This window comes from Haliotis rubra, unplaced genomic scaffold, assembly GCF_003918875.1.
Source record: "Haliotis rubra isolate DU_JTF1 unplaced genomic scaffold, ASM391887v1 Scf184, whole genome shotgun sequence".
Taxonomy (NCBI): domain Eukaryota; kingdom Metazoa; phylum Mollusca; class Gastropoda; order Lepetellida; family Haliotidae; genus Haliotis; species Haliotis rubra.
In genome coordinates, this window is record NW_025765825.1 from 88,346 (window position 1) to 108,705 (window position 20,360).

The window sequence follows — 20,360 nt, forward strand, 5'->3', positions numbered from 1 at the left end:
GAATATCTATCTATACAGCATGTTGTTTATTTACAATAGCATTTTTAACAAAGGATTCTAATTGTACCAAATGATCAATGGTACTACGTTTTTTCCTGAAACCACATTGAATATTCTTTATAAGGTATTGGTTTCAAGAAGTAGGGAAATTCCATGAAGTCCATATTTGATCAAAAATTCTAAAAGGATTCCCAAACATGATTCAGGCAATAGTGTATATATACTGAGAGGCGTTAAAAACGCATATTGGACTTGCTACACTAAGTCCGGTTTAGAGATGTTGCTTTTTCCAAAACTACAATGTGGTGAAAACATATGGTTAAGGAATGCATAGCTCTGATGTTTCGGTTCGCATCTCACGTTTTCAAATCACAGGGACGTGATTTGAAAACGTGAGATTTGATAACAATGCACTTGGATGGACAGAATACCATGGTGCACATGCCTATCATTCACAATCACGATGCCACGGTTGACCAATGCCCAAAGGAACCAAACAATAGAATGTTGCATGCTAGCCAAACACAGAGAGATGTTGCTAATCACTTCCACGTCCACCAGACGACCGTTTCGAGGCTGCAGCACCGTCATAGGGCAACAGGAAGTGTCCAAGACCATGCACGTCCGGGAGCGCCTCGTGTGACGTCACAAAGGCAAGATCGGTACATGGTCGTCAGCCATCATCGAAATCGCTTCAGGTCTGCACGAGAGACTGCAAATGCCACGACAGGAACAAGAGAAAGGACCATCAGTGACCGAACAGTACGCCGCCGCCTTGCTGCACGTCACATCCGATGTCGTCGACCCTATCGTGGACAGATCTCACCCATGCACATCGCCTAAATCGTCAACGTTGGGCATTAGCTGGTGGCTATCTTGGTGCTAGACAGTGGCGAGATGTCATCTTCACAGATGAATCACGTTTCAACGTCAGTTCCCTGATGGTCGGCTACGTGTCTATCGCCGTACCCATGAACGTTTTATTCAGCCTTGAGAGTGATCACTTTGGTGGAGGTGGAGTTATGGTATGGGGAGAAATTAACGTTAACTTCCACTCTGACATGGTTATTCTTCAAAGGAATCTCAACGCCCGACGTTACATTGACAACGTGTTGCAACCAGTGCTTCTGCCATTGATGGGAAGACATGGGCGACATCGCCCCATGTTCCAACACGACAATGCGAGATCATATAGGACTTTTTGCATCACAACAATGTGAACTGGCCCTCGCGATCACCTGATTTTAATCCGATTGAACATTTGTGGGATGAACCTGGGCTCCGTGTGATACGTCAGTTGAATCCTCCCCAAACAGTAGCTCAGTTGACACAAGCTTTTCAGTTTCACTTGAGAGCCGTTCCACAAAAACCTTTATTCGGAGATTGTGCTTATCAATGCCTGGCAGACTCCGGGCTTGCATGGCTGCCCAAGGAGGACACACACGGTATTGAGATGTGTCATTTGACAGTTGTGTGTTCTCAAACTACTTGTTTTGGAGACGCTCTCAAAGACATTGTTGCATCCGTATTCCTCTGTAAACACTGCAGTACAATTAACAAGTCATCATAATGCCATTTCCTGTACCGTCATATGTAATTTTTGGACAAATGAGAAATATATCTGACATTTATTCTTGACATGCGCGGGTTTTTTGCCTCTCATTATAGTACATGGTAGTGTGATAGTGTATGTTATCAGCTCCTGTTGCAGTATCATGAGCTTGCTCAAGGGCAGTATGCAGCTCCTGAACGAAAATAATTCGTTATAATCTTCGTCATGATCCGAATTAATATTTATTCTTTTCTTCTCCCGTTGTTTCTGATATTTTTGAAACTCGAGGAAATAATTTGACGAAGAAGAATGCTTGGCAAGGGTTTGACCAAGTGTATTTGCAGTGTCAGCTTTATCAGTTAAGAGGTTGTCACCGTCTTTAAGATATTGAACGGTAGATTTTGAGCCTTTGCCTTTTATTCTTTGAACCATGTTCCACTTCTTTGAAATCGGTGTACGGGAATTAATGTTGGAAACATAGTTCCTCCAGGACCCACGCGTATTCTGTTTAAATGTGCGTCGAGCCGTGGCATTCAAATTTTTTACTTTATCTAAATTATGGACTGTAGGATGTCGGCGAAAATACTTTTCAGCTGTCTTCCTACTTTTTCTGGCCTGTTTATATTCATTCTTAAGCCACGGATTACGAATATGTGGAATTGCAGAGGACATGGGTATAGTTTGGTCAACAATGTCATTGAATATATCCGAAAACAACTTGCTGTTCGCAAAAACATCTTGTTTTAAGTGTTCAGTGCATAGTGTTTTATATAATGACCAATCCACCCTGGCGAAGTTCCTCTAGATAAAGGTGGATCATCGCCAGGGTTGATTGTTTTGAGAATGATGGGGAAGTGATCACTCCCACACAGGTCATCATGAACCATCCAATCAAATTCAGTATATATAATGGAGTCATCAAGTGACAGATCCAGGGAAGAATATGTTTCCGTAGCTGGATGTAGATAAGTGGCTGAATCACCATTGAAAATACATAAACTATTATCGTAAATGAATTCCTCGATGAATTTACCTTTATTATTTGTGTTGGCACTTCCCCTAAGCGGGTTGTGTCCATTGAGGTCACCCATGATGATAGATGGCTCTGGAAACTGATCATACAGATTTTGAAGATCCGACTGTCGGATGTCAGAAGAAGGAGTGATATGCAAGCTGCACAGAGTCAAGGCAATGTGGAGAGTCAGACGACCAGCTACAGTTTGGAGATTGGTATTGAGAGATACAGGGCTATGTATGATGCCCCGCCGTACTATAATAGAAGCACCTCCAGTTGAAAGGAGTCCAGGAGGAGAAAGGGAATGAAAATTGTGCACTTGAGTTAAAGGTGTCTGTGTTTTTAAGGTGTGTCTCTAAAAGACAAAATGCTGACGGTTGAAGATCTTGATTGAGTAATTCTGTTTCATTGAACTTATTTTTCAATCCTCTGCAATTCCATTGAACGATATTGGACAAATGGGTCATGGTGGCCAAAGGAGCAGTAACAGGAGATACTGCTCTACCTTTCTTTTTTTCTGAGTGACCATTTGGTTGACTGTTTAACTGTGTCTTTAATCTCCTCTATGAGGATTTACACAAGAAGAAATCTTCCCTTGTTCCGCCTCTTGGCTTCAGAATTAAGCTATTCATTTCTGCTGCAGGCATTGATCGTGAAAATATATCTCCTTCCCGTCTTCTTTCTTCTCCTCCTTGGCATTTGGTGAGGCCACAAGTTGACCCAACATTAACCACACTTAAAAAATCAGACACTAATGAATTACAATATAAACAGGAATTTATTCAGTTAAAAGATAAATAAAGTACACACAAATCCTTATATACAGATGAGTCCAAGGATGGTGGCGCAGTAGCTTGTGCCACTGTCATTCGATCCAGAACAATATCTTCTCGATTGCCTGATAACAGCTCTATGTTCACAGCAGAAGCTAACACCATATTAACAGCCTTAAAATATATCGATAAACACACAAAATATAAACATATAAACAATATATCATCTTTTCAGACTCTCTTTCGTGCCTTCAGGCTTCTAATAATCTTTCTTCCAAACATCCACTTTTAATAGAAATTATTGAATTATATAATGATCTTCCGGGGGCGCGGTGGGCGAGCTGGCTAAAGCGCCAGGCAAGTGATCGAGCGAGATTGAGGTCCCACCTGTGACTGGGTGTAAAAACCTAGGAGTCAACTTTGTGTGAAGACTCTTTCAGTGTTGACACAACCCCTAGTGTACAGTACACAACCCTTTTCACTTAAAAGAACCCACGAATCCGTTGGTATATGACCAGATGGTGGCCACATGAACACATGCAAACACCTAGTTGCGAGTACTGCAACGTGCAGTGAACTTGGACAAAGTACCGTGGTTATGTGTCCCAGTCCACCCAGCTGAGAATGGGTACCTCGTAAGGATGAGAAAGCCGCAATAACTCGGTGTGCCTTGTGGCTGCAAGAGTTGTATTAACCCCGGGGAGTTGAGATTGATAATACGATGTGCCGTTGAGATTGACATCCAATGACCGAGGGAAAAATAAATACCAGCGCCTTTAGCATGCACTAGTTGCGTGGATATGTGCGCTATATAAATTTCCTATAATACTCTTGTTACGGCCAATACGACATCGTCCTCTGTTGGGAACCCAGCCATGTTGGAATCTCTTGTAACACAATGGCTGATATTGCTGCTAAGACATCACTTAACAAATGGGTGAAACCACTTCTTATTCTTATTCCATACTCTGATTATAAAGCTATAATGAGATCTTATATCCGTGATCTGATGCAGAAGAAATGGGACACCCAAGTAGGTATCAATAAATCACATGCAATAAAACCCTATATTGGTTACACCTACTTGGGTTGTCAGTACAGATTTGAATCTTTACTGTGTTGAATTCTCCATCATAAGGGATACATTTTCCAATGCGAAAACAGTTAAAGATCTTTTTACCACTTTTAATTTTCATTTAATTATTGGACCCGTGAAGATCCGGGTTAGAATATTGATCTTCAGTAACCCATGCTTGTCGTAACAGGTGACTAACGGGATCGGTTGGTCAGGCTCGCTGAATTGGTTGACACATGTCATCGGTTCCCAATTGCGTAGATGGATGCTCATGCTGTAACATATGTTATATTTGGGATTGCACTTTCTTAGTAAAGTACAGATTCTAGTACTTTTTTGGGTTGAGTCCCATACGGGATTCGAACCCACACCCTCAGAGTCATGATCACTTGATTGTCTCGTCCAGACTCGATTATTTCCAGACCGCCGGAATATAGCTGGAATATTGCTGAGTGTGGCGTAAAACTAAATTCACTCACTCACTCATTTAAATATTGGTTTTTGAAATGAAAGTGATTTAACTGATGCATTTTTATTAATATGTTCTGCAGATAGGTGTATTTTAATGATTGGTAGTTCCGATTAGTAGCTTAGATGGTTAGTGACTGTACCCTCAAAGGGAGTTGAAGTCCCGAAACATTCAAAGGAAATTTCAACCTACCAGATTCTTGAAACGTAGTATTTTTGGTGATTTTAATTTATAGCTAAATTCGACTACAATCGCCTGCGGCTGAAGGGATGATATAGATCCAGCTAGGGTACATGCAGGTAGCAAAAGTACGGTAAGTCCCCATGGTCCCTAGTATGGTGATCTACCTTCAGTTGTTGGCGATCAATAGCCAATCTTTACATTGTTTTTGTCCCAAACTAGTTTTCTACTTTTAAAGGTATATGCTAGCTAGTTTTAACTCATTTTGTGATAATGTAGTGACTTTACTGTCCTTCCTTGACAGGGTTTTATATATTATATGTATGTATTATGAAGTTAGAAGTAGTTTTAGTCACGATATGTCTGAAATATTGCCGATGTGACTTTAAATCTTAACTTACTCACTCACTCATTAGAATATGGCTGAATTATCTAAACCTCCTGACAGCTGAAGGGACGGTGTAAATCCATCTAAGGTCCATGCAGGAAGCAAATGTAGTATGGTCCCTACTCCCTAGTATCGTGATCTACCTTGGCAATCTCTAGTCAATTTTATATTGTCCGGTTAAAGTGTTTATGGTTATATGCTAGTTTCAAGTGTACATCTGTGATAGACTAGTTATTTTACTGTCCTTCGCAGACAGGTAAGAATATAAGTTTGTTTTTATTTCATGTTTACATTTACACATTTTCAACTGCCCATGTGACTTTTAATTTGAACTCACTCACTCAACCCGCAGTAAACATGTTGCCCAAATCGGTTGCCTCTTACGACCAGCAATAATTATCCACACGGGGAAAATATATTATCTTTACCCAGCACTCACCAGGAATATGTTACTTTTACGACTGACTCTTTACTGTTGAAAATAAATTCAAATATGGACCAGAGAGATAATGTCATTCGTCACGTTTCAGTGGAACAGTACTAATATCCGTCAGAAATGTCAGAAGATTTGCATTGAAAATTACAAAGTCTTGAAAGAGGCTGTTTTTACAGTAGACATTATGTGTTATGTTATATAAGGGATATGTCTTCTCTTCCAACATGCAAACATAAGCTACCCATCCATTCACTCCCATTAATCATCACCTCATCAAGCCACAATTGTCTTCAGGTATAGATTCAATAAAATGACAATCGAGTTCAATGGTTGAACATCCAGGCAAAGTGACTTGAAGAGTTAGCGAGAAGCATTTATACTAGCTGGCGCTACGATAAGGTGAGGTGAGACGAAATTGGGTTTTACGTCGTGCTTGAGAATATTTCGCTCATATGACGACGTGTGCATGCGTGTGTATGTGTATGTGTATGTGCGGCTGCTTGTACTAGCCCAGACTGAAGCTGGTTTTATATATAGTGCTAGCCCACTGAGATACCATGCCGCAATGAAGCATGAATTCCCCACTCAGACACATTATACTGACTCCGAACCGACCAGTCCTTGTTGTACCCATTAATGTCGAGCGCAAGGCAGGGACCAACAAGTACCATATTTTAACGTCTTTTGGTATGACGCAGTTGGGGATCGAACCCCGCGACCTTCCGCTCTCCTGGCGGACGCTCTAACCACTACACCACGGAGGCGGTTCGCTACGATAAGGTCAGTCGACCATCTGTTAACTTAAAGTAGGATAGTGCTCATATCCCCTGTTTTCATTTTCCGAATAGATAGTTCACAACCACATTGTATGGAAGAAAGCAATGTCTCCATTGATCAGTAATCAACTGTCTAAACTGAAACATATCCATTAAGATAGATGTGCATGTACTGTTCAGGCTGATGGAAGATCCGTGTGATAAGAAGACAAATTAACATATTTATCGCGTTAATGTATTTATTAGCTTGCTGACAAGACGTGGATAGGATAGGTATGTGTTCTTGTTGTTATTCTTGCCATTTTCTAAGCCTCACTTCCTTCAGTGTAGAGCAGCTCACTTCGGGGTTTCTGAAAATAAACAAAACCAGCATTACACAGTGCATATACATTTTTAATATTTCTCCATATCTCTCGACAATATCAAATCAACATATAAAATAGAAATAGCCACAACTTTATAAGAGACAGGACATGAGGCCTGGTTGTAAGTTCAATGTGTTAAATTCTGATTGCATGTGACTACGTCCCTAATGTACGGCTTTGGTTATCTAGTGTATCTAGAGTAGCAAAGATTTTGACTTAAAACCTGCATGTTCGAATGGATCCAAGACAAAGTTTGAGACCTTGACGGTAAAAAGAATAAAGCAGTTTAGAAGGGCTTTTGCAGGCTACATCATATACGATGTAGCCATGGTCGAGTTTAGGTCCCCTTACACTTGACTTTAACACCTTTAGTATACCACGAGCATTTAGGCGTATATTCATATTTATATAAGGCCCAAAGGTCCAATATTGATCGAACATAATACCCAAGGACATATTCAATTCTAAACGATTGCACTTGTAGAGCCATGTTATAATTCAACATACGCTGTTTCAACGCCGCCAATGTTAACATTCAGGAAGGCCTGACGCTGGATGGTGCTGATGTTGTCCGCATTATCACAAATGATACGAGACAATGTTGCCTTTTCCAACTGAGTTATTTGATCTGAAATGAAACAAATGAAGGTTATGAAGGAACCTTTTAAACGAAACATACATGTGTGTGTGTGTGTGTGTGTGTGTGTGTGTGTGTGTGTGTGTGTGTGTGTGTGTTCCTCCTCATACATTTAATCAGCATATATAATACAAGAAGGGAGGTGCCATGTATTTACCGGACGTAAACCCAGTGACAGCGTCTGTAGATTCAAACCAGAACCTGTCCCCATCTCTCAGTTTCTTGAACTGTTCGCCGATCAGACAGATGTAAGTTTGTCCTACAGCTGCTCCAGCAACAGGAGCTTCAGCAATGCCTCCACTGTACAGGTCAATGTCATCGACGCTGTGGCTGGAAGAGTACAGACACATTCTTCATATGTAATTTGGACCTTTGTAGCTCCAGTAGTGTGAACATATTTTGATAAAAAAAATGAAAAAGATCTTTTAAATAATGAAAATAATTATATATCTGAAGGTTTTGTGTTAATACTAGCTAATGCTATAGATTGGAGTCAATCATTTTGACAGTAATACAAGCAAAATAAACACTTACTACATTTCCTCGAGATCATTAGCTTGAAATAATCCGAAATCATTATCGGATGTGAAAGAGGTAATTTTGCCGAGACCACAGTAGTCTCTCCAGTCGTTGTAGGAAGGTAAACCATGTTCCCTTCCACGCTGAATGTTCAGAGTCACAATGTCAAATCCGTCCTTTGTGGCAGAATCTTCTTCAAACATTCTCTGCCTCATGCCATCGACATACCATGCATCAGCTCGTTCACCAGGAGCATCCAGAAAACTACTGATAACGTTATCCAGGCTGTTGATGACATATTTGGTCCTCTTGAACAGGTCACCAGTGTCCACGACTTCACCTCCTATCGTCAGGTTTTCTGGCACCATGGAATGACCAAATCGAAAAGCTGCCGTCGAGAAGACGTTACTTAGTGATGGGTCAAGGGTAGAATTGTAGTTGTAGTTGCCGAGTCCGAGGCTGTAGTTTGCAGCCCCGTCGTCACTGAGAACTTGAGGCAGCCATTCGTTGTATGTGATAACCTGATGGTGGATATACGATGTAAAGTTTATTCTTTATATTAACATATTAGCATATAACTTCAATTGTGAAGTAGAGGTTGAAGGGTTAAAACCATAATGTTCTTCCTCAAGTTATTCATTATCATCATTTTATCAGTTACAATGACAGATTCAACGTTGTGTATTTCATAACATTCTATTCACCTCTCCATGTGAATGTACTTTTTACTACTTTGAATCATTTTGATTCATTTGTTTTCTACAGAAGGGAATTCTTACCTGAAGTTCAGCAATGACTATTCGTCGTGCTTCTTGGAAGAGTTTCTCGTCATCCCAGTCACTGTTATATCCTTTGAGAGCTGTTGCAACACGGTTGTGTTCTCTCATGAACAGTGTGTGCAGAGCGCTAAGGCCAGGGAAGACATTGACTCTCGAGTCACCTGCAGGAATGTGGAAATTCAAGTATTACGTTTAGTAACATTCGTTTTGGTGGTTGATTCCAATCGAGGATACAATCTCACACTCTCAGTTGCTTAATGGTCAAAACAAAAAAAGCCGTACTTGAATCTCTACTTTACTGAGAAAGTGTAATCACAAATATAACGTGTTATACTTGTCCACTTTACAAACAGCGTTGTGTATGTATTATTTTTACTGTTGTATTTGAAACTAAGTACTATGATTAGTATGCAATATCATGTATTGTGTTTATAACTAGCATAGATATTAAACAGTCAACTCACATAGTTGCCAGCGATGATCACACACAAACTCAAATAACACATTCTTCAGTTATACAAAATATAGACAAAAATGGTTTTAAGGAAACAACCTGCTTTGAAACAGTAGTTGCTTGAATCAGAGGTATCGAGAAAGCAATCGTCAGAATCTCCTTCTGGCAGAAGGTTATTTGTTCCCACTTTCAGCAATCCAGCTGGAAAGAAACAAGGTAACTCAAGAATGGGCATGCTTACATATAGACGCTCAAATACAGAGACAGATGTCGCTTTTCAGTTATCATTCGCCGAAAGGCAATGCAGCGTATGGTATTAAATGACGATCTTGCCAGTAGAAATTTTCATTTACAAAATTCTAAAATCAGCAGAGCTTTTTAACTTACATCCAGAGTCAGTGTCTCTGAGCTCAGCCATTTCGGAGTCAGAAATGCCATAGATCTGGGAACCGTCTATGAAAGCGGAGAGTTCGTTGTACTGTTGTCGAGGATCTGGAAAGGAGGGAAATCTGAGATAAGTGTACCGTGTAAGATTGATTCCAATAGGTTCAGCAGAGAAATTACTTCAGATAAAACTTATCTAAAACCGATGTTTTTACATGCACTTTTAGTTCAAGGGCGGCTTAGATCACAAGAAATGCATATTTTGTTGTAATTCTTAATCAGAAGCGTCTGTAGAACGAGCATAAAGTGGACTCACAAATGTCCTGAATGCTAAATTATTTGAAAGAATAACAGAGTGAGTAAATGTCCCTTTAGGTAGTTATATTCAAACTTTGTCACAACGGCCGTTTCAAAACAGTGACAAAAACCCAGCTAAACCACATGCAGTATATTTTCCCAGGACATCTATTGAAATACGTATGTGAAAAATGAATGATGTGTTCCCTTACTTGAGGAATCTGTGCCTGTTCCGGAAACAGCCTCCGATCTCACCAGATTCATACATTTACCATCGCCAAAGTAGAAATCACCATCAGGAAGGTTGATCGGGAAACATGGAGAATCAGGGCTGATGAAAGGAAGAAAATCCTCTCCTGTATGTTACGTGTACTTTAATTCAAGGTGCTTGTTCTGTTATTTTACATGATATGACAAGTAACGTAATAAGTATAAGAGGAAGATGTTCTTAATGTTTAGTTTATTGCTGTTTACTGCATAGTAAATACAACTTACTCGCTGAGAACAGAATCAGTTCTGTCACAACAGTCAATGTCGCTTCCATTATCTGTAAAGGATAAATGGCCATACAAATTGTTGTCAGTCAGAAGGCAAAGACTAAAACAAAAACGTTTGCATTAAGATGTTTGTGATTTTTATAAAGAATGCAAGACACCAAACTAAATCATACTCTTCAAATTGTAACTGTGATAATTGACATTCGAATGACCGACTGTGTATCATTTAGGTTTGAGCTTTGCATGTCCGTCCGTCTGGGATGATGAGAACAAATCTTCTCAGTTACTATTATAGATAGCGAAACGAAAATGTGCTATGTGTTTCCAGGACATGAATGCCTTGATGGAGTTAAAAACAAGAACCATATAGGAACAGCACACTGTGGCGGGGGTATTAATGACCATGTCTTCTTGTTGCCAAATGTAAAAATTCATGTACTTACCTGTCACCACTGGAGTTCCCGTAATGTCGTGGTCAAGAAACTGACCCCACTGCATCAACATGACGGAGTGTTTGACAGACAGGAAACTCAGCTCAAAGTGATTATTGACATGTGATGACATACTGTGTATCATTATTATCAATGGTAAATATTCATATATTTACCTGTCAACACCGGAGTTCCGGTAATATCGTGGTCAAGAAACTGCCCCCACTGCATCACCATGACGGAGTGTTTAACAGACAGGAAACTCAGCTCAAAGTGAACATGATTGCTGATACTTCTTGCGTTAGGCAGGTCTGAGCCGTCAGAGGCCAGAGCTCTGGGGTTTCCACCAGTTCCTGAAATATACAGCAGAAACGATTTTTTATGTTATTTTTTCGCCATCATAGCAGAATCTACAGTTCTGTTTCGTTTTATGTATTGTAACACTGTACACAAAGGCATAAATGAATTTGCGTCTTGACTGCTCCACTGGGGCATCTTGTTACAAACAGATCACTGTCTCTGGTTTTAAATAGTTCAATACACTGACGAAACGTTTTTCCATGAATACTACGTCTCCCGTTCTGATTACACCTGATATTAAATCATAGTGTTATGTCATCTGTTTGAATATTCCTAAGGCGATTAAGCTCTCTATTCACACACACACATACAAAGGAACTTTCAACACTTTCAATTTTGAAGGTTTGTATTGGCATTGGATATGCAGATACTTTTAAGACTGTAAGACATTGTAAATAGTTTCTTTTCCTTTTTATTAGACGATATTTTTAGAAATAGAGATTTATAGACATCAACTGACTGCTGGTATATATGGCTCAATATGATTAGTAATCTTGTTACCAGTGTGACAAGATGTAAAGGAGCATCAAATCAAATAGAAAATATATTAACTGACCGCTGGCATACTCAGGTTCAAGCCACCTTGCAAGTTGAGCACCTGCAGCTCCCCAGCTTGAATTCTCCACGTTATTACACGTGCCATCAGCTGTCCTATAGGTGTCACTTGAATCGCAGGTTGTTCGCCTGGACAAAACAGCATTATTTAGAGGGGACATTTCCATCACTTTTTTATCCATTGACATATCAACTGTCATTTAAAGTACCCTAACACCTACCTATCGTTGATAAATTTATAAATGTCAACTCAGTTTAGAATAACATTTGATCATAAAGATGATGATATTACTTTGTAAATGTTATATCTAGGTGTTTTATGAAATTAAGATTGTCGGGACATTTTCTCCACATACCTGCTTCTGTTTACAGGCACAGTGTTTCTTTTACTCTTGGATGATCGCGAAATAAACGCACATGGAGTCCTGCTTCCTCCGCACTCTGCAAGGAAATTGAAACGTGCCATTTTGATCATCTTGAAACTGTTTGAAATTTCAGTATAAGATGTAGACGCATGTTCTGTTTACGCAAAATGTTTTACAACTCAATATTTTACTCAAAACATACCTCATGTATGAAAACAAGTAAAATTTGCTCAGTTGGCTATTATATGTAACATTTTCCCGAATAACAAACTCTACAGCAGTTGCCTTACAGAAAGTGTGCGTCACTTGTAAACCTACCTGCATGTACAACGCAGAGCGCTATCAGTAGAGCTTGTGCAAGGAGTGACTGCATACTGTCAGCTTCAGGATGGACAGAGCCAGTGTGATGGAATATTCAGACTGACGCTTTATATATACACTAAATTCTAATTACACGGAGACAGACTTGATGAAACATGATAAATTCAATCAGATATGACAGCATGTATTGCTAACAGCAAGAACAAATACTGGTCACAGGAGAGGGCGAAGATTGTATGTGTTGATGGCCATGATGAAACAATCTAAAGAAGACCCCGTGTGATAAATGGCCATTCAGGACTCCTGGCTCGACAACGTTAGTGGGTAAATGTGTTCGATTGTCGTGACAATACCTTTGTCCTGCAGTATGGAAAGATATGACTGACTGATAAGAGATTTAGCAATAGGTGAGGAGCAATTTCATGGCTTGTATTCATTTGGGGAGATCATAATCAGAAATATATTGAGTTGCTAATTATGCCATGACAACATAACTATTCTTATTTTCAGTAATTCACGAGTATATAATTAGTAGGCGATTTTTGATATTCTGACATACGTATTATAATAAAAACTGAATTTCTCGAAATTCCTGGTACACCTGGTTGTAATACTTTCCAATTTGTGCATGATTTTAATATGTCAGAACTATTAATGATGTTTGCCAGATAATAATGAAAGTAAAAACTGTTTCCTTGAAGCATTGTTGAATGCTGTTTGTTTATGAAGGAACCTGTCGGAGGAGTTACTATAAATACGAAATGGTTGTTGTGTGAAATTTATCCCAAAAGCATATGTAGATGTTCAAATGAATTTTAGTTTAACCGGTGAAAAATGCTTATAACAGTACATGTAGAAGTATAAAACAGAGAATACAGGGGGCGTCAACCAGAAAGCTTATAGAGATTGTTACATGTAAGTGATCCCAAAAACATTTTGGACAGGAGACATGGGTGAGTGAGTTACGTTTTACGCCATACTCAGCAATAATCCAGCTATATGGTCTGCAAATAATCGAGTCTGGACCAGGCAATCCAGTGGTCAACAGCATGAGCATCGATTTACGCAACTCGATAAGATGACATGTGTCAGCCGTGTCAGCCATGTCAGCGAGCCTGACCAATCGATCCCGTTAGTCGCTTTTTACGACAAGCATGGGTTACTGAAGATCAATTCTAACCCCGGATCAGGAGAAAAGATAACATTAGTAGGTGAAAACATAAACAAAAATGGAACGTTGCAATATATTGACAACATAAGTTTAATCTGATACAAATGTTCCACGTGTAGAAGTTTTTTAAGTGTTTTATTTGAAAACTCAAAGTCTCAAAGATTGGTCAGTGTTTATTCGACAAGATAATGTTATCAATACTTACACTTACAGACGAATCGATTTGTCAAGTATGCTTGGTAATGTCAATAGGAAGTATTTTAAAGTGTTTCATTCAATAAGACAGATGAGGAACAAGCTTTTTAGGAAGAGTGGTACCATACTGAAGAATGTATATTTGGTGTCACATTCTCTATTATTCCCAGTCACGAAGTGGGGTAGGGAATAAAAAGAATTAGTTCGTCCGTCCCTCCGCCTATCGGTCCGCTTCTTCATGAAGACATTTTGTTCGAAACTTAATTTAGTTGGGGAAATGAAATACACACCGATGTTACCTGTCACAATCTAATGAGAATTCGAATTGTAAAACAGAGTTATGGTCCATGTTTCATTAGTCTTTCTTGGTGCAAAATGCATGAAATGGGGAAAACGTTATCTCACATTATTGAAGCTGATAGATTTAACACGCTTGTTGCTTCTGTTCATGGTCTAAGTTTTATGTCTTATATTATATTTTTATTCCAGAGTAATGGCCCTTGCTCCAATATTTGAAAGCTAATGCATAGGGAGGACAGGCTTTCCAAAGTGTTAAGAATGGGCTTAAGAAGTTCGTAGGGATACGAACGTTTCGAGAATAGCTAGCCAGGGCTGTGTTCGTAAAAAGGCGCTATCAATCATTTTATGCTTCACTCCTTATAAAATAGTTTTTGACGTATGATACACAGTCATGCCCCATGGTAGATGTTATTTTTATTCAATGCACACAACAAGTTTTCTGAAAACCTACTGCGTTACCAACGACTGATTTCGAAAATGAAAAGGGGCGTTTTGTGAGTGTATATTTCACATTAAATATTTTTTCGATGAGTACATCAGCGATTAATGTAGCTATATCATCTGAAGGCTTTATTTGTCTCTTTTTATTGTTTGATTTATTCATTACTATTATAAGCCCTGTGGCGTGGAAGAGTGATAACGTTGTTTTCTTGTTTATCTAGAAGATAATTGAAAAATGTTACTAAAATGTTGTACATTGTTCTATTTAATACTTGAGTTGTTGAATAGATTTGGATAAATGTGTTGTAAGTAGTTAATTGTGTAAGTTAGCAACTGAGAGTGGCAGTATCCTCACAGGGGGTTGAAGTAGTGTAAAATCATTGTCCTCCTGAGTGAAGTCTCAAAACATTAACAGTAAATTTAAGCTTGCCGATTTTTTACAACGTAGTATATTTGTGGTTTTATATGATGGCTGAATTTGACTACAATGACCAGCAGCTGAAGGGATGATATAAATCCAAGTCACCTTGGTCCCTAGTATGGTGATTTACCATCAGTTTCTGGCGATCTACTCTGTTTAGCAAACCAGTTTTAGAGATAGTTGGTTTTACTGATCTGTGTCAACAGTTTTTATGATGTAAATGTATAGACTGAGATAAAGTTGATGTGACTTTAAATATTAACTCACCCACTCAGTCCTTCTTTTGGGTCTAGTAGCAGTAGCATGAAAATGTGCAAATTAGTATGAGTTATGTTTTTTTAAGAACAATGTTATTATTGGATGTGTATGGACCCAAAAAAGGCAAGTATGTGTAAGGCAAAGGTGTACGGTAAGGGTGTAACGCCTTTGTTATTTCATTTCTTGTTGACGCAAAGAGAACTACCAGTGGCAAGTTACAATTACACCTACATATTATGGCTGTTATTTGTGGATGGCCTTGTTTTGCATTCAAGAACGTTATTCGGATCATAAGTCATAAATGAGTAAAACCAGTTTGTGCGAAATTGGGCTCAAATGTTAACCCTACAATGATTAAAGTAGTTGTTAGCAGCATGGGAAAATTTGTGTTGTCAAACCACGACCATTTACAAGTTGTTAAGACGTGGAAATGTACTCCTGTTGTCTCTTTACGTTATTTTGAAAAGAATTAGATTTGTTGAATGATTTGTAAATAGATAAATATTTTATGTTTGGAAGTTTAAATTAGCAACTGCGATTGTTAGTGGCTGTATCCTCGAAAGGGGATAAAATATCGTAAATTTATTGTCCTCCTGAGAGGGTACGTAAGTCCCAAAACTTTCAAAGTTAAATTTAAGCTAACCAGATTTTTAAACGTAGTATATTTGTTCTTATAAAATTCGGATAAACTTTTCCTACTATCGCCAGCCGCTGAGGGGATGGTGTAAAACCAACTACGGTCCATGCAGGTAGCAAAGGTACTGTAAGTCCCCGTGGTCCCTAGTATGGTGATCTACCTTCGGTTGTTGGCGATCTATAGCTCATTTTTATACTGTCTTGTCCTAATTCGAAGTCCAATTTTAGAGAGATATGCTAGTTTTATTCTTAACACTTTGATATTTAGTTGGTTTTACTGTCCTTCGTTGACAGTTTTTTTTATAATTTACATGTATATATGGTCAATTTGAAACTTGTTTTAGTCACGATATGGCTGAAATATTGCGATGTGCCTGTACATTTTATCTCACCCACTCTTTATGTCATCTTTATATTTTCTTTCAAAACAAGCTGAAACACAAGTTCATATCTACGTTTTGGGACACTAAAGACAATGAGGTTAAGTGAAAGTGTAAATTTCAAGATGTTCTTACAAAATCTTTGACAAGAACTGAGGAATATATACTGTTAAGAAAAGAAACGCATAACCCAGAAATCTGATGCGAAAATGTTGTATTTTCAAACATGCATAACTCGTCCACAAATAGACTTTAGTACATGATTTTTTACACCAGTTTAGGAGAAGGAAATGTCTATACAACCAAGTGGATATTTTTAGATAACGGACACGTTGAGTGCCTTGTTGACGACGTAGAACGGCCCCGACGTCGGGGCTCCTGGCTCCAAGTCCAATCTCTCTCAGCCTGTTCCATACAGTTTGACCGGATATCCTTCGAAGCCCAGACACCCTGGCTTCTGTGCTCTCACCCGTGGCAGTACGATCACGCAAATGTAGTACCCGGGTGTACCGATCTTTGCCTGCGGTGGTGACTCTAGATCTGCCTGTACGGGGACGCCGATTTATTATACCTTTTTGGTAGTAAGGAGCCTCAAATCGTGATATCGTGCTCAGACTAACATTCAGACGCCTGGCAACAGAAGATTGGTAATCTCCAGCGTGAATTCTTTCAATGGCGATGTTCCGTGTCGCAGCGTTAAGACGTAGCGTCGTCATTTGACCTTGAAACTCCGTCAAAACGAATGCTGATTTCCGAAAGTAATCTGGATTTTAAAGCCAGACAGTGCATGCTCTTTGCTACATACTTTTACATATTTTGACGATTGTCTGAACAGAATAGGTAATTGATAGAATGTTTTAAGTACAAAACGCCTATGCGTTTCTTTTTGGGGATAGTATGGTTTACACCAGTTAGGCATTTACCGTAGAGTATGTGTATGTACATGTAGAAGAGCACTTGCTGATAAACACGTCAGTTTCCAATTGGCTTTGTGTATTCATAGCAATTTACACTTACATCAGAGGGACACACAAAGTCCGTAGTCTAGACTACCAGTTGTCTTTCACTGTTTGGAAGCTGCTGTGGCTGAGTGGATTAGACAGCTGACTTTGTGTGCTGGCGATTACAAATGTAGTTGCCCGATTCTGAGAGTGTGGGTTCGAATCCTAGAAGGGACTCAACACAAAAGAACTAGAATCTGTACTTTACTGAGAAAGTTTAATCCCAAATATAACATGTGTTACATTTCACCACTTTCTAAATGGTACTGTGTATATTTAAAACTTGGACTGTGTAAAATATAGTAAGAGTAATCTCACGTGCATGTTTAAAAACCCATTTTCAGGCACATTTTGTAACTCAATGCCTTAATGAACCTGAGGCATGATTTGCAATTTAATATTGTTACATACCATTCAAATGTTGTTGTTTCTTTTGAAAATATTCCTACTTTTGCTAAATATACCATGTCCATATTGTGCATAAATACAGTTGTGGGATTTGACTGATTATCTCCGTTAAGTAGACTTTAGTCGTAGTACCTTTTATAGCGATACCATTGCAATGTTGCACATGGCGTCTGATTCAAGGTATTAGCTAACGTTCTTTGGGTGTCACTAATTATCATCCTCACCTGAATATCTCTATTGTGCACCACTTTTTCAGTGCACCTATACCATTCAGGAAGCTGGCAAAGAATTAGGTAATTCAACTCAAACTGTATATTTTGAGATTCCAGCAACTGTCCAGTCTGGAATAGAGAAATGTTGAAATTAGAATTTCTCCGATTCATTTTTTCAACTCACATTATGAAAGTATAACAAGCAAGTTAGAATAGTTAGAATATCATTTCCATCTCTAGATGTTCTTGATGTTTTACTCGACAGCTGGTGTCGTCACTTTGTGGTTTTCATCTCGTAAAGTTACGTGTCAGAATTGGTCTTCAGCGACCCATGCTTGTCGAAATGGGATTGGTTGGTCAGCCACCCTGACTTGGTTTATGCATGCCATCCTATCCAAATAATGTTGATATAGACACACTTAAAAATACGAATACTTTTAAGCTTATGCCAATATTAGCCATTACATGTGTTACCCTTATCATTGATATGTTTCCAAGTAATCTGGATATACGGTTGCAGCATGTAATGTTTAATCAAATGATCTAGTTATTAGACACCTGCAGCATCCATTCAACAACGATAAGTGCCCTAATCAGTGTAAGGGCAATCAATCCATAATTTTTTTCACAATAATCACCCTTAATTTTAATACTGTAGCTACCAATTGATATACAAGTATGGAGGATCATATTTATCGACTTAATCATAGGCTCAATATACTTTTATGTTTCTACCTTCTTTGAAAACACACCTAACGATACAATAACGATTGGCAGAAGCCTAAAATGAATTCAAGGTAAAGATGAGTACCATTGTGACAATGATTGTTCTTCACGACAAAACATGACCGTGGCACTTTCTCGTATGACACATTCAAAAGCCAAATTGAGGACACTCCAAACAAGACGGTTGTTTATAAGAACACATGGTCAGTTCTACCCGAAGTAGTTACGGTGTACCAGAATCATTATATGTGAATGGGTGAGTGACTGTACTTTTACGCCGCACTCAGCAATATTCCAGCTACCCAGGTAGCATGCCATCATCGGCCCGACGTCGGCTGATAGTCGGCACCGTCGGCGAATATCGGCATCGTTGAACAGCGCTGGGCCGACAGCGGGCCAATGTAACCCAGGTAACACATATTATAGCTAAAATACATGGAATTATCATGAAACGGCCCTCCCTTATCAGAAATTTGCGGGCCGCTGCAAATGATATTGGACCGCTCAACCTTAACGACGGGCCATTATCAGTTCTGTTTTCAAGTGACGTCATAGTCGGTGCGTGGGCTTACGGTTCAATCGACATTGGCTTTGGACTGGCAGATATTCTGGGTCAAACAAGTCAAAGGAACCCGTCAAAGGAACATTGGCTTTCTTGTTGGTGCTAACCTCAACAATTGCACTAACAACAACCAAAACCGAACACTGACAAAGCTTGACATGTTGCAGGCTATGGTCTTGTCAAAGGCCAAGGTCGAATATCGTCACTTTCTGTTGTGACGTCACTTGAGTTGTTCGATGACGTAATTGCATTCGGGGAGTCAACCCCGTCAGAAGTTGGTTTTGAGTAAACTTACAGTAAACTTCCTTCATTGTTTCCTTTTTCTTTTCAACACAAATTCCATGAATTTTAGCAATAATAACTGTAATGCTATTTTTGAGGGCATTATCATTTGCAAATGATTTTTTTTTCAACTGCCTTTCTTCGTCGGGCAGTTAATGGAAGACCTCGGGCTTCTGCAAATAATAAGGCCTTCAAAAATAGCATTACCCTTATAACATTTTCCAAACATGTTCATAAGGTTTCAAACTGATTTATCAAAAATAGTTTCGCCAAAAACATTACATTCAAATGTTTTTAAAACACGTCTCTCAACCATTTAAAAGAAAAGGACGTCAGAATGACGTACTTATTCAAAGGGTTTTTTTTAAAGTTGTTCATGAAGAAATAAATGTTACCGCGGGAAAGGACGTGCAGCATCAAATGGAACTCGGGATCATCGATCTGACCTCGGTTGCGGTAAGTTAACTTTAGTCACTACTCGGTTGTTGTTATGTTTATGCACATTTTGATATTCACTCGATCGTGCTACTCAGAAATCGCGAGGTTTTGAGCAGCCGTACTCGATTCGGTGTTAGGCTTCCAACAGAGAGTACTATGTATGTTGTCGTGAAGGGAGTTTGCACCATATTAATTTCATGTTGGATACAAAATTTTATTCAGCTATCAATGGCAAGCGGTATGTTCTGTTCATGTCAGGCGGACATTTGTGGCTATTACGTTCGGTTTTCGATCTAGTAAG

General features: G+C 39.0%; 1 protein-coding gene across 1 annotated transcript; it reads right to left on the reverse strand.

Moving 5' to 3' along the window:
- Positions 1 to 6,909: 6,909 nt before the first annotated feature.
- LOC124273807 (thyroid peroxidase-like) lies at positions 6,910 to 12,408 on the reverse strand. Its single transcript, XM_046709115.1, has 12 exons — positions 12,299 to 12,408; positions 11,944 to 12,071; positions 11,204 to 11,380; positions 10,595 to 10,646; positions 10,312 to 10,430; positions 9,806 to 9,910; positions 9,518 to 9,619; positions 8,965 to 9,125; positions 8,201 to 8,706; positions 7,824 to 7,996; positions 7,537 to 7,657; positions 6,910 to 7,014 (listed from the first exon to the last, which is right to left on the reverse strand). Exons 1-12 carry the CDS (start codon positions 12,406 to 12,408, stop codon positions 6,954 to 6,956), a joined length of 1,815 nt encoding a protein of 604 aa, XP_046565071.1. The 3' UTR covers positions 6,910 to 6,953.
- Between the last annotated feature and the right edge of the window lie 7,952 nt (positions 12,409 to 20,360).